This window comes from Cydia pomonella, chromosome 20, assembly GCF_033807575.1.
Source record: "Cydia pomonella isolate Wapato2018A chromosome 20, ilCydPomo1, whole genome shotgun sequence".
In the NCBI taxonomy this organism is placed as follows: Eukaryota; Metazoa; Arthropoda; class Insecta; order Lepidoptera; family Tortricidae; genus Cydia; species Cydia pomonella.
Genome location: NC_084722.1, coordinates 11,616,600 through 11,644,172, shown reverse-complemented (window position 1 = coordinate 11,644,172; position 27,573 = coordinate 11,616,600). Strand labels below are relative to the sequence as shown.

The 27,573-nt window shown below is 39.6% G+C and overlaps 1 protein-coding gene across 3 annotated transcripts in view; it reads left to right on the top strand.

Annotated features, from left to right (window-relative positions):
* Positions 1–27,573, top strand: part of LOC133529000 (oxysterol-binding protein 1) — a 36,311-nt gene that overhangs the window by 3,380 nt on the left and 5,358 nt on the right. The window contains exons 2-14 of one of the 3 annotated variants that reach the window (XM_061866568.1): positions 231–419; positions 1,189–1,293; positions 2,025–2,181; positions 3,232–3,388; positions 13,244–13,368; positions 15,544–15,621; positions 18,898–19,005; positions 19,694–19,805; positions 20,135–20,321; positions 21,178–21,265; positions 23,009–23,182; positions 26,369–26,557; positions 26,780–26,922. In XM_061866568.1, the coding sequence (XP_061722552.1) occupies positions 231–419; positions 1,189–1,293; positions 2,025–2,181; positions 3,232–3,388; positions 13,244–13,368; positions 15,544–15,621; positions 18,898–19,005; positions 19,694–19,805; positions 20,135–20,321; positions 21,178–21,265; positions 23,009–23,182; positions 26,369–26,557; positions 26,780–26,922 (1,812 nt within the window). The remainder of the gene's footprint in view (positions 1–230; positions 420–1,188; positions 1,294–2,024; positions 2,182–3,231; positions 3,389–13,243; positions 13,369–15,543; positions 15,622–18,897; positions 19,006–19,693; positions 19,806–20,134; positions 20,322–21,177; positions 21,266–23,008; positions 23,183–26,368; positions 26,558–26,779; positions 26,923–27,573) is intronic. The other 2 variants (XM_061866569.1, XM_061866570.1) reach the window with 2 other exon arrangements.

Genomic DNA, 27,573 nt, shown 5'->3' with positions numbered 1-27,573 from the left:
TTGAAACAAAATTTTGTAAGAGCTAACTTTTATGAATAAGGGGGTAGGACCAGTTTCGGCTGCGTAGCGTATTTGACAACTGATACAGATTCCCCTGTACGACTCTAGTACCTATATTACAGTATGCGGTAATGCTGATTGTCAAAAGTTGACGTTTGATGTTCCGGTGGCCACATAACATAGCAAATTAAACTTAAAATTAACTAACGAAAATTTTCTAATCGTTCCAGAAATCAAGCAGAGATGGCGCACACATGCCGAGGCACCATCTCTCTGCTCGGCGCTCTGATCCACACGGCGGACTCCTGCACATTCGTGATCAGTAATGGCGGCACGCAGACCTTCCACATCAGGGCGCACGACGAGGTGGAGCGGCAGAGCTGGGTCACTGCGTTGGAGCTGGCTAAAGCCAAGGCCATGTGAGTGAGACAGCCTCAAACCATCTCTCTAGCTCTGACTTGTGTAATGATCAGCAATGGCACGCTGACCTTCCACAACATAACACACAGCTAGGTCACCGCGCTGGAGCTAAAGCCAAGGTCATGTGAGTGAGACAGTCTAACACAAACTCTCTCGCTCTGCCTTGTATTACTACGCAGACCTTCCACCAGGGATCGGAACCGGTTTTTTGCAAAAACATCGAAATAACCATATATTTCGGTTTATTTTATACTCTAAATGTAGGACTCAGTTGTGTTTTCAGATAACGACTTCGTATTATTAGATTGCCTAATTAGAAATGAAGTAATTAACAAAGAACGAAAAAATACCGCTTTCGTTCCCATACAAAAAATACCGGTTTCCGATCCCTGCCTTCCACATCAGAACACAAGAGGTGGAGCGGTAAAGCTGGGTCACCGCGCTAGAGCTAAAAAGACGCCCTGAGATAAATGTGCAGGAGTCGCACATTTACTATTGTTCCTATGGCATTCATTTCTGCGAACAAAATGAATATCATTCAGTTGTTTACATTCTTATATTCGTGTAAAAATTTTGATAATCCTTGATGACCGTTTTCGCCACCCCAGTATTAGTGCCATTAGTGGATACCTTCAATTTTATTTCAAGGAAGTAGTGACTTACGGTCTCGCCCTTCTTACCTAACAGTAAAGACAGATTAGTAATACAAATCAAAAATCTGTAGACAAGTACTATAATAACTAACCCATATATTATTTTATTTTCTAGAAGAGCTCAAGAGTCAGACGATGATGAGTCAGACGGCGGGGCGGCGGTCTGCACTGAAGGCGAAAGCGAAGACGTGGGCGGCATTGCGCGCGAACTAGCTGCCAGGTATGTTTCCTTCTTTATTAGGCTATTTTTTTGTTTGATTAGCACATTATTCAGACGGTGCACCCAAGATGTCGGGAGCCAATTGTCTGCACTGAAAGCGAAAGCGAGAACTGGTTGCCAGGTACGTTTCCTTCTGTATCGTACGTTCTCATAATCAGACAATGAAGACCAGATGTGGGGAAGGGCGGTCGTCTAAAAGCGAAAGAGAGGGAAGCTGATGGTATCGTGCTACTACAAACGTGATATTCTCATTGAAATTTAACGTTTATAGAGTAAGTCTGGGCAGAGATAGCTTGGTCTGACGCTGAACTGGTTATCGTTTTATTGACGGTAAATCTTGAAAAATGTTTTCATTTGAACCTAAGACTTTTTCCTTTTATTTTCGCATTGGAACACTGAGGAACATTCAGATTGTACTTATTCGCCGCTAAAGCGTTTTCTTGATATCACCAATAATAAATATTATACTTGACGCGGCCAGTGATGATCCGTATGACTGTTTCTTGATTATACTATTGGATAGATTTAATTTAAGAAATAATTGAAGTAATGGGTTTTACCGTATTTTTATTACTAAATTGTTACATTTCTCAATAAAAAATGTGTTAAAGTACCAAAAAAATTCAAAAACATTTGACATAGACAGTTACTCCATACAAAAAGGAACTGTCATAGGGATCATCATTGCCCGCGTCAAGTATAACATGGAATGTCAACAATCCTTGTTTCAGGTTCGACGACCTCCGCACCTGCTCGGAGCTGGTGGCGCGGCACGGTGCAGCGCTCCAGCGGTCTCTAGTAGACCTGGAGATACCTCCTTCAGACACCACCAAGCAGGTGTCCGAGCGAGCCACGCTGTTCCGGATATCCTGCAACGCCATGATGAACGTGAGTACTCATAATCTTCAAATCTAGACACACGGCAAAGCCAAGTTCAAAAGTGCGTTATATTACACAAACCACTTGGAGCCAATTTTGACCCCTACGTAATTCAAAATCTATTAAACATAAACATGAAATTTGGACCATTCATAGGTGCTTGTTGCTAGGCCTACATTAATAAAGTATATTTGAACTTTAAGGCTAACTAGAACCCCTTTCATGAATACAGCTTAACCTGTTATTAAGATACAAACATCTAATAAAAATCGGGATTTTTCTCACTGACTGACTCACCTAATATCAAAAACTTCCTGATGACCTAGTAAGTTGAAATTTGGCATTCAGCTGGGCAATTATGTTATTACGAAACTAATCCCAAGAAAAAGTCTTTTTTTTTACGATTTGTATAATTTTCCAAAAAACATTTTTTATTTACACACTATAGTTAGACCAAGATAAGTCTGCATCAATTTTGATAGCACACGCAGTGCAAGTGTTATTTCAAACATCAAACTTCTATGAAATTATGCCATATAAATAACACTTGCACTGCACTGCGTGTGCTATCAAAAACGTTGCAGACTTATCTTGGTCTTCTAAAATTTAGTTTGCTGATATGAAAACTTGCCAAGATAAATCCTGAACTTTAATTACATCCCAAGTGAACCAGAACTTAGCACCCACATAGATCTCATTTCACATTTATATTTTTGATGGGATATCTCTTTCCGGAAGAAATAATACAAAATTGGAGAATAAAGGGTCAAGGTACCTTGCCTCATTTGAGGCAGGACTCTGTACCACCTCATTTTTGTAAATGAGGTAATCATACCACCTCGTTTTAAATGTCCTACTCAACAACTATCTAATATGACCAAAATATTACACATAAAATTATGTGACTAAATAATATACATAAAATTATGTTGTTCATGTATGCAAAAAATAAAATGAAAAGAAATGCCTACTTGCCTAAACATTTCCTAAAGGTCTACTTGCGGAATATATTTTAGAATTATGAAATTTATGAATGTTGGATACCTAATATTTGCGCAGGCATGTTCAGAATTCATGAGCGCAGCGGCAGCTTCAAGCGCGCGAATGTCGCGCGCTCTACAACACGAGCGGGATCAGAAAATGCGGCTCCAAGAGGCGGTCGAGCAACTCGCCAGGCAGCACGACAACTTGGAGAAGGCTGTTTCTCACCGCACAGGTCAGTCGACAGTAGTTATATTGAAGGGAAGTAAAGTAACTTTCCGTGCAGTAGATTAGTAGCAAGGCTCGGAACCGGTTGAAAAAATGGCGGTAAATACCGGTTTACTTTGGTTTTACTCCGAACTATCACAAGAATGCGAACGTTATTGGTTTGGTTTAAGAATTTATCTCTCCAAAAGAATATTACAATTTACTTACATAGAAAAATACAAACAATCATAATTAGGGATTGCAATCCGGTCCGGCGGATCCGGTAATCCGGCCGGATCCGGCACTTTTCAGGCACTACCGGATCCGGTAAAAATCACCGGATCCGGACCGGATCCGGTATAATAAAAAAAAGCCTAAATACAGCACGCGCTGTGCGTTTCAGACGAGGAAAAGGCAACGGATACGAGGTATGAATTTGAACAGAACAAAAAACGAATGAAAAAGTTTAAATTTAGTAAGAATGGTCTTAATCATTTATTCAGCAAAAGGAAGTAGATATAAAAAAGAATATAACTAAAGTAAAGAAACATATCTAAATACATATATTTACAAATAAAAAATGGGGGCTAGCTCGTCGCCCGATGGTAGGGTGCCCAGAAGGCTGGTGGCATTACCGCGCTGTATGGCGATGCCAATTCGCTGGGCAAGGAAAGAACCAGCCCTCTGGTCACCCGTAGCATCAATGAGACGCTTCGCCAGCTCTCTGAAAATACAATGGGCTCCGGGTCCCCAGGGTCCGAGGGTCTCCACCCCAAACGGCTCAAACATACAACCGGAATCAATGGATGCATATTTGCGCCGTTTGAGACCCTCGGCTGCTTCGGCGGCCGTTCCGGCCTTGGTCGAGGTCCCTGGGAGGTGGGACGGCGCAAGGGTATCCACACATATGGCGTCCCAAACTAAAGGCCGTCCCAGCTTCCAAGGAACCAGAGTCATGCCGTCCGGCCGCTTGCCATCGTATTTAGTAAGATAAAAATATATTTATTATGACGATGACTGGGAACAGAAGAGGATTTCTTCTTCTTGCATGTTGGTGGCACGATATGACGATTACATAAATACTGTAATAGAAGGAAAAATTAAAGGATGGAGAAGCCATGGAAGGCATTTGTAATTTATGCTAAAGAGAAGGTTCATGTCGTGTCATAATGTTGTGATAGGAGATTAACCGACTACAGTTGGGCTCATCAATATGTGTGAATGAAGAATATATGATAATATTGATAATCTTTAGTTTTCTCCGATATATGTATATATATGATAAAATATAGATTCTTTTCTATTCAAATTTAAGAGAGAATCTTTTGTCTTTACAATTTCATCCAATCTTATGCAATTTCCTTCATCTCCTGGTACATGCTACTCTACGTCTAGCCAATTCTTTATTTGATCTATGTAACTTTCCCTTTCCGCGATGGTTTTCAATCCTACATTCTATTATTTTTCGCATGAGATCGTCGTGTCGTGTGTTGTTCCTTATAATTTGACCAATATACTTTTCCATAAATTAAAAAAAGTACAATTTTTTTTTAAGTCATACAGTCTACTACTTTTTCGGACAAATAAATTAGAGCAAGATAGTATTATATAGAGTATATTTAATATCATAATTGGTTAAAAGTAAAATATCTTCGTTAAAAGTAATAAATAATAGTAAGCGTAAGCGTTGAAAATAGAGTTCCGGTTACTCTATTAGCGGAAAATCGCTGAGCATTAGACTTTTTGTTTGCCGCGATATCTATTGTCGAGTAGCAGTACTGAGAGTTCCGCTACTCGATCCTAGATGTCGACTACGAAAATAATAAGCGTTTTGGTACCAAAACTGATGTATGGAGTGAGCAATCTTCTTCTTATTTCTCTATGCTAGAATGGATGTCAACGTTAGAGTTTGTGAGGAAAGAGAAGAGTCGTGGAATGTATGGGGCCCAATACATTCCACGACTCTTCTCTTTCCGAACAGACTCTACAAAGAATTAAATCAAAGAACAGCTACGAAAACTTGTCCTTTCAAGGAGCTCCAATTCCCACCCCACATCCCATCATCAGGCTTTGGAAACTAGGCAAATTTATAATTGTAAACGAAAATTTGAGCACTTTTGAATGGTTAAATATAATAAATTACCGATAATTTTAGCTAAAGTGATATTGACATTGTGACACTTTTTACTACCAAGTTCTATTTTATTGTTAAGAAGTTATTTATTAACTTCAAATTATAGATTTAGGAATACGTATTACGCAAAAAACTAGAAAAATATGTCATTTAATTAACTTTTATATCCCTATACCAAACCGGATCCGGTCCGGCCGGATCCGGCCGGACTACGGCCAAAATCCGGCCGGATCCGGCCGGATTGAAAACCAATCCGGTTTGCAATCCCTAATCATAATATAGGTACATTATTTACATAGTGCACGAATAGCATAAAATATATTCTAATACTAAACAACTTATTTATTTTTGTAATAAAAAGTGGGTACGTACAGTGTTACGTTATAAGAACTTTATTGTAACCTAAACACACCGATTTATTCGACGAGCGACGCCTCCACGAGACGGCCGGTCGGCCGGCGGTGTGCCGCGTAAACAAAGACATTTCAAAGGACTAAACCGGTTTTTATTGTTCTAAACAGATTAGTGCGACAAGAGATTTATGGAAATGTTCCCCTAAAAACCGGTTTTAAAATAACGGTTTCACGAACGAAACCGAAATGAAAAGGTTTTGCGCCAAGTACATGATAACGGTTTGGAAATTTAACCAGTTTCCGAGCCTTGATTAGCAGTGTTAGTTAGATAACAAGAGAAAGATCAAAACTTGCGGTTCCAAAGGCAGTAGAGCAACTCGCCTGACAGCACGACAATTTGGTGAAGACTGTCGCTCATCGCACAGGCTAGTTGAAAGTGAATATATACAAGAAATATAGTACAAGTGCTAATTGTATATATTGTCACGCCTTACACCAAGAGCGAAATCAAAAGATGCGGTTTCAAGAGGCAGTAGAGATACTCCCCAGACAGCATGAGAACTTGGAGAAGACGGTCTCTCACCACACAGGTTAGTTAACAGAGGATAATATTCAAGAGGACGTAGAGTAACTTTCCAGGCAGTTTGTTGATGCGAATGTATCGACTCGAAGGCAGTGGAACAGTTCGCCAAACTTCGGCTTTCCCAGCGAATTGTTGGACGCGCATCAGCATTGTCTCTGCAGATAGTCTAGATTATCTGATAGTTTCACTAATAGAACAGATTGCTAAATATGAAGAAGGCCGTTTTCGCACCATAGGTAAGATTGCAGGTTGGAAGACATGTAAATCACCATCGAACGTGACATGTTGTGTGTTTACGAGTAAGCAGCGTAAGTTCAAAGGTAAAAATAAAAGTAGTGCTTTTATACTACATAGTGGTCCCCAGTGGTATGGTGGTCGTTGTTGTCTACGTGATCGCGATGTTAAATAATGACAGTTATTTTATCATGTGGATAAAGTTAATTATCCATCATACGCCTGATGCTTTATAGAGACGATAAAATGTGTCGTTGCCGTGGACGACCACGATTATGTATAAAACCGCCCATGGTACCCTACCCAAGATGAGCATTTCGAAAATTCGTTTACTTGTTTACCTATCCTATATAATTAGTTTACCTATCCTTTATAATAAATTCCAAGATGAAATGCTTCGAATGTTGCCTACTGTTGTTATGTTGGGTAGGGTATTCTAGTGGTTAAACTATGGTCGTTCTTACACGCACATTAAGCAATGGTTTATTGTAGGCAAACGGTACAGTAGAGTCTACACAGTACCAGTATCTTGTTCAATAGACTGGTCACAAGCAGCATAATGTCTTAAATCTTAGATTCAAGCACAGATCTATAATGTACAAAATTGCTTGTCGACGATCAAAAGCGCGACGAAAATCAGAATTATGATATCAAATGTCATATTATGGAAGTAATTAATTCACAAATAAATAAAAAATGTGACTATTCTAGTTTGTTAACCTTTTATATGTTTTGGCACATTTAAGCCGGTCGCTAGGCCTCAGAAATCTGCCCGTCTCAGAAAAAATGTCCCTTTCGCACTAATGAAATGTTTTTATACGTGATGGCTTCCCTTTTACACACTTCTACAATACCTCTTGAATAACTTGAATTGAGCTTTGAGCAATTGCTACAAACATTTTGTTATAAATATTAAAAAGAAAACCTCGAAAATATTATGATTATGACAGTGCTAAGTATCTATCAAGTTATAATCTATCCATTTGGACGGACACGTTCTTTAAAAAAAACCTTACTCAAATCGTATGAGGTGGTTCTAAGGTTCTAACCCATAGGTTAGGTTGCCACAGACTGACAGATTTATATTATAATAACTTTTTAAATTGATTAGTGTGGTGGTGTGGTGACCGCGAGTCATCTCGCATGCTCTTATTAGGAACCTAAATAAGTGATCTTTGGAATCTTAGGATGGTGCTTACTGTTGTCTTGTGTTTGCCTGCATGACCTCGCCAATGCGATAAATGATCCCATCCCCCGGAATAAATGCTTAGGTATGGGTGGCGTCACTCACTAGGCAGGCAGTTCTTTCTCGTTTCAGAGAAAGCGGAGCGAAGATTCGTCGCAGGTCTTCCAGATGACCAATCTCAGCCACTCAGCCTACCCGATAAACACTCGGTATTTTCACTATTTACCCACGGTTTTTAACAGCCTGCTGCCGCGGACAAACATAAAGCAAATACATTGAGTATTGGGAACATTGGGAAAGAATTGTTAAAATTACAATCCCCGTTTCCGAAAACAAGATAAATTTGAATTCAGCACCCCCGATTTATATGAAAACGATACCAAACACGGCCTGGCAGCTTTACTGATGAGTTCTAAATAAACTTTCAAGAGCGGATATCTCAAAAACTACACAAGATATCTAAAAACTTGACTAAATAAAACTTATAAAAATTATATCGGCTTTCATTTTGTATAAGTGGCCATGTTGCTAAGACCTAAGTAGCTAAACTATGCTTTAGGTATAATCGAAAAACTGAAAAATGGTACTTTCGAACCCCCTTCTCCCCTCGGGCTAATGCCGGGGACTTGATATGTTCACCTCCTAACTAGTCCAAACAAAGTAACGAAGTCAAAAATTGTGTTCCAAGCATTTCCCTCTATAACTTTTTTGAGCATTCGTTGTCTGGCCTATTAATCGGATCCCCACTATTTTTGTTCCATCCTGTATAATATTCACGTTCATTTGGGTTTGATTTTGTTTGATGTTTCACACTTAGTATTTTCCTCGAGTTGGTGTGGTGAAAAATTTTGTGTTTCTCTCGGTGGCAAAATTTGTTTAACCCTCGTGCCTTGAAACCCTCGTAACGCTCAAGATATTAGAACCTTTCGCTTGCTCGAGTATCAATATTAGCACGAGCGGTTAAACAATAACTTTTCCCTCCTGTAAAACACATAACTAGAGTGAAACACAACTTATCAGTTGAAAAGGCGCGAAAGTAGGAGTAGCAAAGAAAGCGCTATTATTGTTTGTCCTTGTCACAGCTCACGATTTTTTTATTCCCTACCGTAAATTTTGTAGGTATGGTTATGGGTGGGCAACAATTAACGCGACCAAATGACGTAGGTGGTTTTTGGTATGTTGTTAGGAATATTAAAACGATATTACGACGAATAAAATACCTACAGGTATTTGATTCTGTCGCATTGCGTATGTTCTGTCCCTCACTGGCGCACATGTATATTAGCACATCTATATTTTAAGATCCTGCCAACTATGGTGGTTGTGCACGCAAAGGGACGTCGAGGTGTACCAACCCTAATAATTTCTCCTAGCAATGCTGAGCCGAACGGAGCCGAGAATGCCCGAAAGGATCAGGGGGCCTACCGCGAAAACCGAAATTCGCAAATTGCGGGGATCTTTCTCTTTTACTCTCACTAAGACGTAATTAGAGTGACCGAGAAAAATGCCCGCAATTGATGAACTTCGATTTTCGCGGTTATAGCCCAGTTTCGCCCTCACTGAGTCTAAATAGTACTATAGTAAGACCAAGACAATTTTTAGGGTTCCGTACCCAAATGGCAAAACACTGAACCCTTATGGATTCGTCTGTCCGTCCGTATATCACGTCAGCCACTTTTTTCCGTAACCTTAAGAACTATACTGTTAAAACTTGCTAAGTAGATGTATTCTGTGAACCGCATTATGATTTTCACACAGAAATAGAAAAAAAAGGACAATAAATTTTGGGGGTTCCCCATACTTAGAACTGAAACTCAACATTTTTTTTTTATTAAACCCATACGTGTGGGGTATCTATGGATAGGTCTTCAAAAATGATATTGTGGTTTCTATTATTATTTTTTTTCTAAACTGAATAATTTGCGCGAGAGACACTTCCAAAGTGGTAAAATATGTCCCCCCCCCCTGTAACTTCTAAAATAAGAGAATGATAATACTAAAAAAAAATATATGATGTTCATTACCATGCAAACTTCCACCGAAAATTGGTTTGAACGAAATCTAATAAGTAGTTTTTTTAATACGTCATAAATGGTACGGAGCCCTTCATGGGCGAGTCCGACTCGGACTTGGCCGCTTTTTTTGTTTACTTTTGGCTGGTTTTATGTTAACCTGTTTATATGCAATAAAGTGACATACATATATACATACATACATACAGTTTGATTCTCTCTATGTTTGAAATGAGCCTATGCTCACGCACATCACATAGATATAGATCTAGTATATTTTCTATAGATGTGTTATACGCGTGCGCCCATGAGGGACAGAATATACGCAATGCGATAAAATTAAAAACACGTTTTAACATTACTGACAACATGCAAAAAACAACCTACGTATTTTGATCGGGTTATAAACCATGCTAAATTTACGGTGGGGAATATAAAAAAATGTAAGACTGTGACAAGGACAAACAATAATAACGCTTTTTCTTCTACTCCTACAGAAAGTTCTTTAAGAGCATCTCGTAAATCTCGTTTGGTCATCTCCTGGCTCTACCATGTCATCTCTATACTAATTGTACCTCTATTCTATCGAAATGAGACAGTCCTGGGCCAAAATATAACACTAGAACTGTCCTATATATAGTCTGGCAATACGATGCAAAGGTTAAGTAAACGTCATAGAGTCAAGCCAAGATAAGTTGGCAGCGATTTTGACAGTCCAGACAGTGCAAGTGTTATTTTAAACGTCAAACTTCTATAAAATTGTGACGTTTACATAACACGTGCACCGTCTGGGCTATCAAAATCGCTACCAACTTATCTTAGTCTGACTATACTCATCCCTTTCTTTTGGGTGCTAGCTCTAGCGTACGACAAAGACAGTATGTTCTCTCTGTCTTTGTTTGAAATGAGACAATCACTGGCCTAACTATATTATACTACTCTTTGATTCGGATCATATCGGGAACCTATTATAAAACGGAAAAAGTAAAAAATAAATATTTTATTGGTGGAGATTATTCGTTGTTGAACGTCTCCTTTGTCTGCAGTAACAAAACGCGATTGAAGCGATTCCGCTTTTGCTGCGCTGCGCATAAAAAGTATAACTCCATGAAACGGACCGTCAAAATTGACTTTGTCTGTGTGAGTTGGTTGAGTGATGTGATATTGGGTGGAAATTCTGGTCGAATAAACTAAATTTCTTTAAATGTTGTGAACTTCAAGGTTTAAAAACTATATTATACATTAAATTAAAAATGTTAAACCATTAATCTGCTACTGTTCGGTACGTAAGACAGCTCGGTGCGCTCTCGTAAAAATGTTTCGTTTCCTACGCTGTATATTTTCATTTAAAGTTTTTAGGTGATTTCAAGGTTGCTTCACATAAAGAACTTCAATTGGTTGTTAATATGACGTATTCGTTTATCTAATTACCGTCTGCCGCATTAGACGTGTTGTCTTTTGGCAGCTGCATCGTTCGTATCGGTCGGGCGTTTGTATTGTAATTGTAATCTTGGTTCGTTTGGTTTTTCTTAGTGTAGTGCTAAAAATTAGTTGCGTGGTTAATCACAGTTGATTCCGATGACGAATTAAATTGTGCTTCGTAACAACGTCATGGGCGGTAAGTGAGTAAAATCACAGAACCGGAAAAGTCAGCATTAGTGCAATCATTGTCACCCCATGGCTGTTATTTTTTAGTCCTCCTAATATGTGGCGGGATTTTCACTGAGTGACCATTTGAATGTGACTGTTTTTCACGTAAGTGTTCTTCTGCTAGCATGATCTTGCACTGCTTAGGGTGATCACCAACCCTTGGCTGATTGTTGCAATCCAAAGAGTTCATTCCATGATTTCACTGTTCCACTGCTTTAATTCACATTCACAATATTATTTTTATAAATAAAAACTGTTTGTTGCTTATACATTTAGCAAAAGAATAGATTTTGTGAGGAAGTGTTATAAAAATAATAATCTCAGAATGGTAGCCTCAAACTCGCAGATGCATAATTAATAAAGCACTGTATTTGCATCTAAACAAATTCAATAAAAAAGTGAACCTTACCGGGAATAACCTATCTATCATAGGTATTCCAAAATCTTAGTCAGTATATAGAATTGAAACATCGCAAATGAATTCGGTTAGAAAGAAATACACTATTAGTTGGTTTTAGGTAGTCTTAACCAACACTTGGATATAGAGATAGATAGCTATCACCATTACAGTTGGTTTTCAATGTCTAGATTGTACATAGTTCTTTTTAGGGTTCCGTAGTCAACTAGGAACCCTTATAGTTTCGCCATGTCCGTCTGTCTGTCTGTCTGAGGCTTTGCTCCATGGTTGTTAGTGCTAGAAAGCTGAAATTTGGCATGAATATATAAATCAATAAAGCCGACAAAGTTGTACAATAAAATCTAAAAATTTAATTTTTTTTAGGGTACCTCCCCTACACGTAAAGTGGGAGTGAAATTTTTTTTTCGCTTCAACCCTAGAGTGTGGGGTATCGTTGGAAAGGTCTTTCAAAACTAATAGGGGTTTTCAAGAAACATTTTTTGATAAAGTGAATATATTCAGAGATAATCGCTTCGAAAAAAAAAAAAAATGTGTCCCCCCCCCCCCCTCTAACTTTTGAACCATAGGTCAAAAAAATATGAAAAAAAGACATTAAACATTAGACAAGACAATTAAATGAAAACTATAGCGGGCATGATCAGTTTAGCTGTTTTTGAGTTATCGCAAAAAGTTCATAGTAAAAAGACTTACTTTAATTAGGTACTGATTATGCAAATTTGCCTATTTGTTTAACTCGGGTGAAAGGTACCGTTTCATCCCTTGGTTAACAATTTAATATACTTTAAGCTCCAGTTTAGCTTATTGTGACGGAAGAGTAACTACGGAACCCTACACTGAGCGTGGCCCGACATGCTCTTGGCCGGTTTTATTTGGTAATAATAGTGTGTGTGTTTTATAGGTGACATACAAGCCTACATAATCAGGAGATGACTAGTTATCTTGCATGGCTGTATAACACTGTTAAACGATGGTTATTTGGTGATGTACCTACTGCCTACAATTATATCATTGTTTAAGAAATAGACCATCATATAACCTACATTTTAGTTCAATCAAATGTTTATATATCCATAAATATCTAAATAAATATCTATTGTATGTATTACACAAATATTTAATTTGCATACCCAGACCTAGCTATCATTAAATTAAAATATGAAAGTGAATATTAATATTAGATAAACTGGTTATGTTTAATGTTAATTAGACTTATATATTGAACTAGATACATTTTAGCTATGTTGTTGTTTTATATATTTCATTTTACAAAGTTTTTGCATGTACAAGAATATTAACCTATTTTTGTTCTGCAGGGGGTAACGGCACGGGACAGGGCAATGAAACAGAGGATGAAGACCATGAATTCTTTGATGCCATGGAAGATGGTGTCAGCTCCACGGACGACAAAGCACACAATTCATTTGTAATGAAAGTACCTGTAAGTATTTTTCTGAACTGTATCAGAGCATAAACTCTGTCTCATATCGTTGTCCACTTCAAGGTTAACAATAATCTAAATAATAACATAGATTGCATTCACTAATTGAAGTGAATCTGTTTTGAAACAGTCATTCATAACAATGTATTCACTAAGTTAGTAAACAAAATAGGAAGTATGTTTATAACAAACATTTAGCATAAACAAATCCATTCAGAATTAGTCACTTGGAGTTAAAATTATTTAGCAACCTGAATTTTGGTATAATATCATTTATTTTGTAGTTGTTTCTAAGAATCAGTTCACTAATCAAACAACAGTATATCTGTAATTAACATGACATTGTGTTGTTTTTGTTAAGGTTCCAGTAATGTAAACATTTTAATGAGTCATTATGACTGACTTAAAACAACAATAGATAAATGAATCTTCAAACAGCAAAAGAGTTCAAAGAATATAACAAAACAAGAGTATTAAATATCATTTACTAAACAAGCAAGTTAGATCTATATCCCCAATGCCGGATTTAGAGGTCTGGAGGCCTCGGGCAATAAAGGAGTGGAGGCCCCCTGGCCCCAAATTTTTTCAAATAAAATGGTAAATTTACCGAATTCTCTATTGTGGGGAGCCCCTTTTGTGGAGGCCCGGGGCAGTAGCCCCGGTTGCCCTCCCCTAAATCCGGCCCTGTATATACCCACGTAAGCCTATCAAAAGGCTGGGATTTATAGTAGAGATGCAACGAATATTCGACCATTATTCGGTATTCGGCCTATTTGGCCACAATTTAACTATTCGGCCGAATACCGAATAGTGGCATAGTATTCGGCCGAATACCGAATAGTGGCATAGTATTCGGCCGAATACCGAATAGTACGTTAACACGTAGAAAACGGCAAACGAGGGGTAAAAAAAGTAACAAACTACAAGTAATCAATTGGGACCGTGCGAAGTGCATGGTGGGGGTAAGTAAAGCGATCCCAGCGCATAAGGTGGTAAAAATTTGAACTAACTGCGGATAGCGTCTTTAACATTTCGTACAATTATATGGCTCCAAATGAAACTTTGATTTACGGTTACTCCTGAAATATTCATTTAAATTGTATGGTGTAAGGGACCAATGTAATCTGTATAAAATGCTTAATATAACTAACGTATTTATTTTGATAATTGTTAATAATGTATCCATATAAATAGCTTTGCAAATGCCACATATTACGTGATCTTTTTCTAGAAGTTACGAATAAGTATAGTAAGTTATCCTTAAAAGATAGACATTTAACATCGCGGACTTTTTTGTAGACCTATGAATGAGAAACAACCCCACCATACATTGTGTTGTTATAGCTCAAACGGATTAGGCAGCGTTTTCGATTAAAGCTCCTAGCCAGCGTGATTTTTTCCGACAACATCGTTATATTTCAAACAATTTACACAAAACCTTAACAAGTTATATACTTAAGCCTTCCTCAAGAATCACTCTATTGATAGATGAAAGTCGTATGAAGATCGCGTTCAGTAGTTTTTAGTTTTGGAGTAGTTTTATAAGATGTAGTGAATTGACGTTTTCCCCTAGACTTGCGGACGCTAGGTTGCGTGACAGTCGTGCACGCTCCCAATAGGTAAATCTTTCAGATTACGTTTATATTCATAGATAGTACAAAAACATGACAAAAAAATAATACCAAGTTTTTTTACACACACGACGAAATCTAACGCACCGCAATGTCCGCAATACAATACGCACTGCGTGCAGAATAAGCGCAATTTATATCAAAGACTGCCTACAGCGAGAAACAAGTATCAACTTGCAAAGCGCACGCACGCGCGCGTTCGAATTTACTTCATTTTAGGTAAAACTTCTAGCAGAATATTCGCCTGATGGCTCCGCCGAATATTCGGTATTCGGCCAAGCCACTATTCGTTGCATCTCTAATTTATAGCCCATGAAATCCAATAGTGTTCTTTATAAATAATTTCAATGCTTTCTGGAGAAAGAAGTAATTTTTTATAAAAGAATAAGCATAGCTGAGGTAACTTTGAACCGAGGCTAGTGGCAAGCCTCAGGTTGGAGGCCAGTAGTATTTTGTCTGTTCTGCCTTTCATTTACGCCACTGCCATCGTACATGGGTCAATATCATCGCTCATAGTTCACCCCATGTGTGTGTATCCTTGCAGGTAAACAGAAAAAACAAAGTAAAGAGCGGAGAAAGCTCTGATGACTCGGAGCCTGAGATTGTAACAGAGACGCAGCAGGTTGGTACCATAATATTGTTTATTGGTTGTTTATTTTATAACCTAACTGTTCTTTGATTTTAATTCGAAAACCTCTAAATACTGTTCCTTTTATTTTATTGGTTGGTTATTTTCAATTAATTACAAGCCTCTCTTTGTTTTTATTTTTTATTTTCAAAACCTATCAAATACATTAGCTATTATTCTTAAATGTTTATAAAAGGCAGAAATTTTAGAAATACTGCAGCTGCAGCCACCACAGATTAGATTTGCCTAGTCATTCTTCTTGTTTTTAGTCTGTTAAAAATATTATGTATGATTTACTGCTAATATCATTACACATTCTTTTGGTTTCGCTGTAGTCAAATAAACATTTAGCTGGTTACTGATACAAAGCAAGTAATCATAGCTATAATTAAGTACATAACTCATCCCTATATTTTTAAAAGTTTGAAAACTAATCCAAATAATAGGTAGGTAATTCTAAGGCTATTCATACTTATTTTGCATAGATTAGAAATGATTAGCGTCGGAAACTAGTCACACTTGATGGTGCGTAGACAAAAGTATTATTGTTTTGAAATTGTTTGAACAGAACGCGAATTGTACACACGAGTATTTGGATGACGCTATCGTTTGTATAACCATTTTAACGTGTGAATTAAACCATATGACACATATTGTCCGCGCTTCAACCTATCTATCACTTAGTTTACTTTTATTTAATTAGTTTAGGTACATGTGGACGATGTTAGTAATAGGTAGTAATAGTTCATACTAGCGACCCGCCCCAGTTTCGCACGGGTAACACAAAACCATAACAAATTATACACTTAAACATTGACTACACGATTGGCTCGAATTCGTGAGTGACACCGCTGAACTAGTACCATTCTTAGTGCCCGTACCCGTAAAGCCCGTTTTGAGATATAATTATGTTAATGCATCTAAACCTTCCTCAAGAATCACTCAATTTATGTGAAAACCCCATGGGAAATTGAGGTTATCGCGAATATACAGACAGGCAAACGCGGCGGGTGACTTTAAAGTGTACTGTGTAGTTATAGTGATATATGTAAATAAAAGTAATAGTTTAAAAGCTTCCCCTCTTTTATCTCCGACGGAAGGGAGACGGTATATGCATTTAAGCGGTTGTTTACTTGCTTGTGTGTGTTGTTGAATTAATATTCCCATTTATCTCAAAAACTTTTTGGTGGTGTGGTGTGTAGATGTAACGTAAATAAGTCCTTAAGCTGTCGGACTGATGACTAAATGAAAGGGAAAACCTCTGAATAAATAACGATGCCAATGAAAATGATGGCTTTAATTGAAACTTAATAGCTCGAAAGAAGTACGTGATTATCAATTGAGGAAACACGTGAATCGCTTGTTATTTATACGAAATCATTAATATAGAGATAGAGCACTAGTCGATTGAAGTGATGGTTATTATTATATTTATAATTCAATTTAATGGCGCCGTGCCAAGTGTAGGTCATTGTCTATTGTGGAAATAACATTCATTAGGTTGTCTGTCATCTATCAATATGGAAAATAAAATGAATTAAGGTCAGATGCTGGGAATACTTCTATGATTAGAAATTATATAATGGATTGAATTCCTAAGTGATCATTTAAATGATTTTATTTTAATTAGCCAGTGGTCTAAAGTATATATACTACTTGTAACTGGTTTTAATTAGAAATGTGACCTTGATGGTACTGTTTTCAACCGTGTGTAGAATGTAAAGGAACAAATCTCGACTTCTATCCGTTTGCGTCACTGACCGTTACTCACCTTTACACAACTATGTTACCGTGTGACCTGTAAAATATTTTACCAATAAAGAAACTAAACTATACATAAGACTGCTTTATTACTATTGAAAACGCAATGCTGTGTTATTTTATTGTATGTTGTATTTGAAAATAATTGAATTATTAGTTCCCGTATCAACAAGATACAATACAATACTACTACTACTACTACTACTTAATGGCGCAGCAACCCAAAATGAGTCTTGGCCTCCGACACGAGTACACGCCAGTTGTCTCGATCCTGTGCCATCTCCCGCCAGTTATCGGCCTGGAGATCGCGCAAGTCCGCTTCAACAGCATCGCCCCAGCGATATCTGGGACGTCCGATAGGCCTCCGCCCTACCGGGCGTCCCAAGTATGCCCTTTACAATACAATACAATACAAATCCTCTTTATTGCACAACCTCTGAAAAAATGTACATGAAAACACATATAATACATGAAGATAGAGGTAAACAACAAGCGGCCTTAAGATACCTACTTGATGTTACAACAGTTGTTATATCAAGTATTAGGTATCGAGACACAATCACTGACCACATCCTCTAAATACTGCTTATGTTTCCAGTCTGAATAGTTTTGATGCGTTCAAGCATTAATAATTGATTATATATTTGTGTGCCACTTCACACTCTTATGTACCTACTGTAAATATTCATCAGAATCAACCTACTTCTACTCATCGAAAAACATTTTGAAACTTACTCGTAAAAAGGCTAATTTACTTTCCTAACCTTGCATTTCAATGCACCGTTCAATTATAAAAGCGACCTTGACCTGACGATATAAAGTATACTTTTAAAAACGCGCAAAAAGCGATGCTAGTTTCAGAAAATTATGAGGTGTGTAATGTATGTAACTTGGCACCAGCACTCTTGGCAAGGTACGAGTCCCCGACATGAATTTTTGCGAGTTCGCGTGAACAGAAAGAAAAGTACTTATGAATGGAATTTATTTTTAGTAACTTTGTTTTGTTGTCAAGATGTGTTTGGTTCTGAAATCATGTTAGCTGTAAACTAGTTAACTGAGTTTTATGTATGTTTACGTTATCTAATAATAGAGCAGAGCCAAGTAATTATAATATCTAAATACGCTTCTTTCAAGGTAATCTAACCACTGTATAAAAATCGGCTTGACGCTTGCAATACTCTGTTACATACTCCTAGTTACGTTACAAGTTATACTTCAATATACGAGACGTAATTTTTTTATGAGTTCAAATATTTTGTAGCTACTGAACTTTACAAATTAACCACACGTTGATCAAAATACGCCGCCGATGCAGTGACGTGACTTATGCGTCACGTTTTTAACCAGCTACCGTTGTGATCGCGTCCTTAAGAACACTATAACCTCTTCTTGCGATGTCGTCGCAACTCAGCGTATTTTGAGCAGCGCTATGGCCGATCCTTTCATAAAATTAAAAATAAAAGTCTTAACAGGGGTACACTTGTAAAATTATCGTTTAATTTGTACAAGGTTTACTTCGTGGAGGAGCGACCAGAGAGCTCCATGGGAGGCGTAGACACCGCTGCACCCACCAGCAAACCGCCGGCGGACTCCAAGAGCATGGACATCACAATCTGGGTGAGTTGCGTACAGCCAGTCAGCCACGCATCACATATCTTACAGAACTTTAGGAGCCTTGCATCTTGAAAGGGTTAATTGAATAGGCGGCTCCACACAGAATGAGCGAGCGAGCACGTACGTGCGAGGCTATTTCCTCACGCAGAAACCGGCCAGTGTAGACGTGCCTCGGCCGAGGCGGCGGGTGCGTTTTCCTCGCCCTCACGCGTATGCTCGCTCTGTGTAGACCCGGCTAATGAAATAAAATAAATTAAATCATTCAAGCATTGACCGCATATCAGGGTATCGTCTCAGCAAAGCTAAATAAACTTAGCAAATAGATGTTTCATGACATCCAAATAATACAACTAACCTATTCTAACCTAACTCTGAATGTATCATCAAAAGTCAAAACAATTTGCTGTGGTCCACCACGTCTTTTAAAAGAGTTCTTGCTCATTTAAAAATCGTTAAAACCCCAATTAACAATGTGACATTGTGGCCTTATTTGTTCCATTTATTTTAAACACAGAATTGAATGACAGAAGACAACTTTGATTTTGTAACAGGGCGAACGTTGAATGGCTCAAACGAATTATCGTGAATTCATATTTTTGTCTTAAACCACGTACCCTACCGTTGTGTATCTGTTTACAGTAATTTTTGAAAACTTTTTCTAAACTAATAAATGTTTTTTTGTTGCTTGCAGCCGCACGTGTCACAGGTGGTGTCGATGGTGGACGGGCATCCGCGGCGTACCCGCGTGCCCGACAAGCCCAACTACCCGCTCAGTCTCTGGTCCATCATGAAGAACTGCATAGGTATGTAGTTGTAGGCCTCCAACTCTCCAAGTCTTGCCGAAGGTCACTCTTGGATGTTAAGGCTTCGTCGCACTGCACGGGGCATGAGCGCGGTGCCACGCGCGCGCATCACCCTTTCGGTAGGCGAGCGGCGGGGCATATGCGTGACTCGTCGACGGTACGCTGCGTCCAAGCACGGAATGAAGGGTGACGCTCTTTTATCGCATTTCGCTGCAATGTCACGAAGAGTAAAAGTGAGCTTGCCATACAGGCATCAACATCATCCTATGACAAAGTATGAGAAACATTCGGAATATTTTACTCAACTAAACTTTTACCTTCTTTCACAGGCAAAGAATTATCAAAGATCCCCATCCCCGTGAACTTCAGCGAGCCGCTGTCGATGCTGCAGCGGCTCGCGGAAGACTACGAGTACTCGTCCGTCCTGGACGAGGCGGCGCGGTTCAGCGACCCGGCGCAGCAGCTGGCCTACGTGGCCGCCTTCACCGTGTCCGCCTACGCCACCACGGCCTGCAGGTGACTAGCACTAGCACTCGGACCTAGCTGATAATCAATGTTGGAAATCAAGACCGGTCCGACTGCTCCGTAAACAATACAAACCCTTCAACAGAATTTAATTTTATTAATGCGTCACGCACCAAAATAAATTCATTGATTGTTTAATATGACTATAAGGAAAATATAATTATAGATCAGGTAACTTGGATGTTAAAAGTTGAAGTTCTAAAAAATGTATTTCAGCTGCTAAACTAGGGGGCTCGATTTTCTCCTAAACTAAGGCGCACGATTTTCTCCTATACTAGGGTATCTCTTTTAATAAAACATTTTTATGATATAAGTGGCAAACGAGTCGTCCAAAACCAGAGGGGTTGCGAGTGCGTTACTGGACTTTAAGATGGCAGTATGCTCTTTTCTTGAAGGTTTGAAGGTCGTATCGGTCCGGAAATACCGCAGGCGATAGTTCATTCCACAGTTTAGCTATGCGACGCAGAAAGTTTCTGGAGAAACGCGCAGCAACTTTACAAACCTTCATTAATCCTTTGAACGCTTTATGTCATAAAGACAAACATCACTCAAACGCCAAGATCCCGGGCGCAAGGGAGCTAATGTAAACCTTATATTCGAAAGTGTGAAGGTTACTTTGACAGCGTCCGCCATGACATATATAGGTGTTCATGGGGCTGTGGGCACAACTAGTAACGACGACTTTAGGTGTTCTTGGCGTTCAAAAGGTTAAATGTTGTCTCGAAAATGATGGGCAGGGACAAACGATTATCAACGTTTTGTTAGTTATGAGAAACATTGTTGAATGACGTCATAATCTCTTTAACAACCAATAAAAGTTATTCCTCAAAACTGTTTCTTGTTGCAGAACAAATAAGCCCTTCAACCCGCTGCTCGGCGAGACGTACGAGTGCGACAGAATGTCAGACCTCGGCTGGCGGTGTATCTCAGAACAGGTAACGTTCGAACACGACCGGGACAATCATTGCTTTAAGAGGTGTGTCCACACCGCTGTTAACTTTTGTGGAGCAAAACGCAACACGGTAACATTAGATAACTTAACTGGTTACTTACTGTTGCATAGTGTTGGTCCACAGTTGCTCCACGTACAGTCTAGTTAAGTTAACCGCGGTGTGGATGCATCTATATGAGTAACTATGTTCGCTGTCAAATCAATATTATATTAACCCTTTTCCAGGTCGCACCAATCTACAAGGTTTTCACAAAAAAAAAAACAAATATACTTCAATTAATCCAGCTTTAGTGATTCATTTGAAGACAGCTTATATTTTCCGAAAGTGCAATCTAATTTGAACCTTAAATGGAAACGCTAAAGTTGAAATTCTATTGGCGCGCATGTGGTAGATAAATCATACTATGTTTTTTATCATCTGTCATCATGCCTGTCACGTTCTAACATGTATGTAAGTTCGAAAGTGACGCATGACATGACAAGTGACAAAAATGCGACTTTGATACCGCCGCAGGTCATTAACGTGCTTAACACGAATAGTATAATCTCTAGCTGCCCAATATAAACCAAAATGTGCCAAGTTTTTATAGGGACTTACCGTATATGTTGCGGCATCCAGCTATTATGACACCAACTTCAAGCAATAACTTATAGCTTGTATGTCAGCAATATTTAATGTTCCCACGCTGTCACCCACTACGGATTGACACAAGCGCTAGTCATGTATACCCGTTTTCCTATTAAAACGAGTAAAAATACTTTGCTTAGACTAAAAAATATTTGTAAATCCAATGGAATATAAGGTCTTTTTTGGGCCGCTGCGCAGTTAGGAATTAAGAATAACGTCTAAAAGTTTCATGATGTGATTTACCAGCTTATAAATCTCTTGAAGGACTGAACTCAAACAAACTTAAATTATGGAGTCAAAAAGTCATGCTAAGGCTTAGCACGACTGCTTGCGATACTTAAATGCAATGTAGATCATTATAATCAATTTTATTTAATTTCATTTATTTTTTTCTTTGTGTGTGTACAAAGGTCTTATGTATAATTTTTAAGCCGAAATTCACTTAGCTGTCGTTCTTTGTATTTTGTAATATTAAGGATTAAGGTGCAGCCAAAATAATGATAAGGAAATTAGAATATATACGACCAAGTGAGTTACGGCCTTAAAAAATCTTTTTTGATAACGAACTTCCCCGAATATTCCATCCCACTTCCACGCCCGTTTTCTCCCTCGTTCCTCGCTCTGCCTGTCTCCTACCTCGCCTATCCTCCCAGCACTTGCCTCAAACCTTTTCCAAATTCCTAAAATATCTTTTTCAACAATTATAAGGGTACGTTCTAAAACGAGTTCCTAATAAAAGCACAAATTGTGCCAGCCCAGTCGGTGGGTTTAAAACACTATTAAAACCATATTCAGTTAACATTTTTATTTATTTATTTATTATGTTGCTCACAACATAAAGTTTAGCAACTGTCATAGACGGCTCTAGCATATTGGTTTTACCTGTCTATAGTTTTGCTATATTAGACTTGGCTTCAAGGGCTATCCAGACCATAAAAAAAAAGAAAAATAATTTGGCACGATTCTAAGGATCGACAGGTAAAACATACTGGCGCTATTTGTAAAATACTTCGACCAGCCAACCCCATTATATCTCATTTTGGAACGTACCTCGTCCGCGCAGTTTCGGCCATCCTTAAAACTCGTATGATGGGGCAGGTGTCGCACCACCCGCCCATGGTGGCGCAGCACTGCGAGGGCGTGGCGGGCTGGCAGTGCTGGCAGGAGTTCACCATGACCACCAAGTTCCGCGGGAAGTACCTGCAGGTCGTGCCGCTCGGCGCCGCCTCCGCCTGCTTCCCCAGCCAGGGCACCAAGTACACCTGGAGGAAGGTACACGCACACACACACACACACACACACACACACGATGCTACATGTAGGGGCGATGCGGACGGGTCTTGATTGACGAGTTAATCGAGTCGGTAGAGACACGAAAACGTCTCATATACTTTTGCGCGCTTCGTTGTGTTAGGTATGATTGCAGGTGACACACATCGACATATTTCAGTCCAACTAAATCCGTGAACACGATATAATTTGTGTTATCAATTTCGGTCGGAAATAGAAAGGTTTATAGAAAGTTTTCACGACGTGGCAGATATCTTAACTGACAGGTATGGTATGGAATAGGAACCAAGCGGGCGGTGGAACGAAAAAAATAATAGGTCGGTAGGTTCAAATACCATGATTAGACTGTTTACGTTACTATTAAACGTCTCCACTAGACATATCTGTTATTTCATCGGTAGTGACAGTTATGTTAAATATTCTTGTAAGGCCAAATGGGATGTATAAATATAACTCCTACATTTTTCTAACAGCCGCGCTGAGTTTTATTTTCATTTGTGAAAGTTTAGAGTGTAAAAGTGACTGAATCACATTCGCTGCTGCATCGACCAAGAACGTAAGTAAATTAGTACTGCCACTATCTCGCATTTGGCCTTACGGCTAAAAGCAAGTATAAAAATAGAATTGCTACCAAGAGAACATTCGCGATTACAAAAACACGTTTATTATTTGCTGTTAACATACCAAAATCGATTTATGTTAATTAATCGGAAAACCAAAGCTTAACGGGCAAGAACACCTAACGTTTTGAAGTGGCACTTGAGGATAGGGCTTTCGTCATTGCAATTATTGAAAGTTCTATAGCACCATCCCATTCTGATTTGGTATACTTGCTTTTAGCCTTAAGGGGATATACTAGACGCGACCCCAAGGTGAGTGTTAAGTGACGGTCCCAGGTCCAGCACCACCCGCCGACGCTGGCCATGCATTTTGACAGCGCGGAGTGGAGCTCGTCGCAGCAGCACGCCTGGAGCAGCGTGTTCCGCGGCCAGATAATCCGCATCAACCCGGACCGCACGCGCTGGCTGCGCTTCCACCGCAGCGGGAATGAGTATCGCACGTATTTCCATGTTAGTGTGACGACGATCGCAGGTCCGGCAGCTCCTCCCAGCAGCACGCCTGGAGCAGCGTGTGCCGCGGCCTGGTAATCCGCATCAACCTGGACCGCACGCGCTGGCTGCGTTTCCACCGCAGCGGGAAAGAGTATCGCACATATTTCCATGTTAGTGTGACGACGATCGCAGGTCCGGCAGCTCCTCCCAGAAGCACGCCTGGAGCAGTGTGTGCCGCGGCCTGGTAATCCGCATCAACCTGGACCGCACGCGCTGGCTGCGCTTACACGGCAGCGGGAATGAGTATCGCACATATTTCCATGTTAGTGTGACGACGATCGCAGGTCCGGCAGCTCCTCCCAGCAGCACGCCTGGAGCAGCGTGTGCCGCGGCCTGGTAATCCGCATCAACCTGGACCGCACACGCTGGCTGCGCTTCCACCGCAGCGGGAATGAGTATCGCACATATTTCCATGTTAGTATGATGACGATTGCAGGTCCGGCAGCTCCTCCCAGCAGCACGCCTTGAGCAGCGTGTTCCGCAGCCTGGTAATCCGCATCAACCCAGATCGCACGCGTTGGTTCCGCTTCCACCGCAGCGGGAACGAGTACCGCTCCTATTGCCATGTTAGTTTGTTGACGGTCCCAGATCCGACACTCACGCTGGACGGCGCAACATGGGGCAACGTGTCCCGCGTCGACCCAGGCAACGCTTCCATCATATTAACTCTGTCTATACTGTTAGCTTCGCTTTATAACATTATTTATAACTGGGCGTTCACGACAGACAGTTTTTATAAACTGAGACGATTTGCACACAAGCAGCTTACGGATTCACGCGCGCGTAGCACAAACTATGGTACCTTTTAATAATAATTATTTTTCGGTGCAGCACTACAGAAGAACTTACAGAGTGCTTCTGTGCTTAAATACTATTATGTCATTTGGCCTTACTGGAGTGGACTTACTAGAGTAGCATAGGCAGGTCTATTGAGAAGTAAGTATTATAGTCTGTCAAGCAAAGTATGTCAGTAGCAATGTACAGCAAAGTCAAGTAGGGCAACACTCAAAAAGCAGTATTACGTTGGTATTGCGCTAAGAAGAGCAGTAATGTACATCGAACCAAAACATGTAATTATCATAACCTCAAATTTTACAAATATTTACGATCAACGAGCGTGATTGTATATTGTAGGCACCTTGAATTTGCTTAAGTTCATGCACAGGCTTATTTAATATATTGGTATTTAATGATGACAGCAGAAATTTCTCTTGAAATAGCAACGATTAATAATGTAAACAAACATGATGGCCGTCGTTCACTATCCACATTCCACAGATAAAACACAGATGAGACGCGATTTTGGAATTATTCGAAAACAGTGTTGCTAACCCGCAATTTTTTAAATTTGCCGCCTTTTGCTACTGACAAGATTTGCTTGACCAAGTATAGTAGGATCAAACTGAGGGCAACGCGCTAACTTGCACCCATCCCTAGGAGCAAATAGCCGCGGCGCACCTCTTCGCTTCGCTTTCCGCCTACATAGGAATAGCCTAAGTCCCGGTCTCAGGTGTCGCACCACCCGCCCGCGTCGGCGACGCACTGCGACGGCAAGCCGTGGACGATGCTGCAGGTTTACTCGTTCACCAGCAAGTTCCGAGGCCAGGTGATCAAGGTGGAGCCTGAGGGCTTCAGAAATTTAACCTTCAAGGGCAGCGGAAACAAATACTATTGGATTAATAAGGTTACTACGCAGCCAAAAGATTCGTAGCATTGTAGCCAATGCAAGTATACTTACGCTTATCTTGGTTTTAAACTTTACAGTAATAGTTAAAAATAAAATATAGGCATTTGGTTAGGTCTTCTGTAACATTCGATTCAAATACCTATACTTTTCTTTTTTTTGTTTATATAAAGTCATTGCATTACAATTAATCTTAATCTACTTTGTTCGCAAGTCATTATTATTTTGAAATATTTAAACAAATTAAGAAAGCGACGTAGCATCAATCATATCGTGACGTTAATTTAGCTTTTTTTGCATAACATAACACATGCGTTTTCATATTTTCTAAATAAGGTATAAAGAATAAAATGAGTGTATTCGTTATGGCAGGTGACGACAACAGTCCACAACATAATCGTAGGCAAGCTGTGGGTGGACAACCACGGCGACATGGACATCATCGGCGAGGCGGGCGCCGCGGCCGGCTACGTGGCGCACCTCAAGTACCAGCCCTACGGCTACTTCAGCAAGGACACGCAGCGGAAGGTCACCGGCGTCATCAAGGACCCCAACGGCGTGGTGAGTGGCGCCTGAAACATATCAACTCGAGGTCATAAGTTTCTGAAGTGATCAGTGAGATGTACAAACCCTAAGGCTTTTATCTTTCTTTTGAAGCACATTTGTATACATGCAAGTCCACCTAAGTACCTACTTTTTAGTACACTTGTTATGTCTTCTCGCAGTTGTTTTATTTGACAACAACGTCAAGTTGACTGGTCAACCTAATTGATTTGTTTTCAGCCACGCTACGTGCTCCAAGGGCACTGGGACAGCCGGGTGGAAGTGGCGCCGGTGACGAGCGCGTCGCCCGACAACACGGTGTGCAAGACGGGCAAGTTCACCGTGGCCTGGCAGCGCGTCGACGCGCCGCCCGACTCCGACAAGTACGTATTGTTGCGGTGCTCACGGCATAGCTCAGCAGTTCAGCTAAAACTTCTCGAAACTTCGTTTTCGGCCATGGTGATATGGCGTTCTTGTCATTTACGGAACGAGTGAGCGGGCAAAGTAACAGAGACATGAAGTGAAGTATTGAATAGGGAATGCAAACCGGTTTAAACCGAAACCGAAAAAACCGGTTAAAACCGGTTTTTTGACGGAAACCCAAAACCGGGTTTTTAGAATTTGAAAAAAACCGGTTTCGGTTTTATTCGTTTTTTTTTATTTACCTAAGTTGCATGTTTTATTCATTATAAGGGTATAAATCGGTCCTAAACCGGTTAAATCGACATCAAATCAAATAATGTGGTGTTATGTTAGTTTGATCATTAGTACCGCTTAATGAATTTTTACGGTACAAAATACAAAAATACGAAAGATTTAAATAATTTAAAGTATTGGCAGTGGCAGGACATCCGTGCTGGTGTACGAATTGTATAGTAGTACTTTTAATAAAAAATGGGTATAAAAGGTCTTATTTGTAATTTTATTATGCGATGCGCTGTAGAAAAATTCCACGTAATCAATTATATCAATGGCAGCTTTAGAGTCTTTTGTTGGTTCGGTGATAACGACTTACCGACAACCTTTTTTCTCTT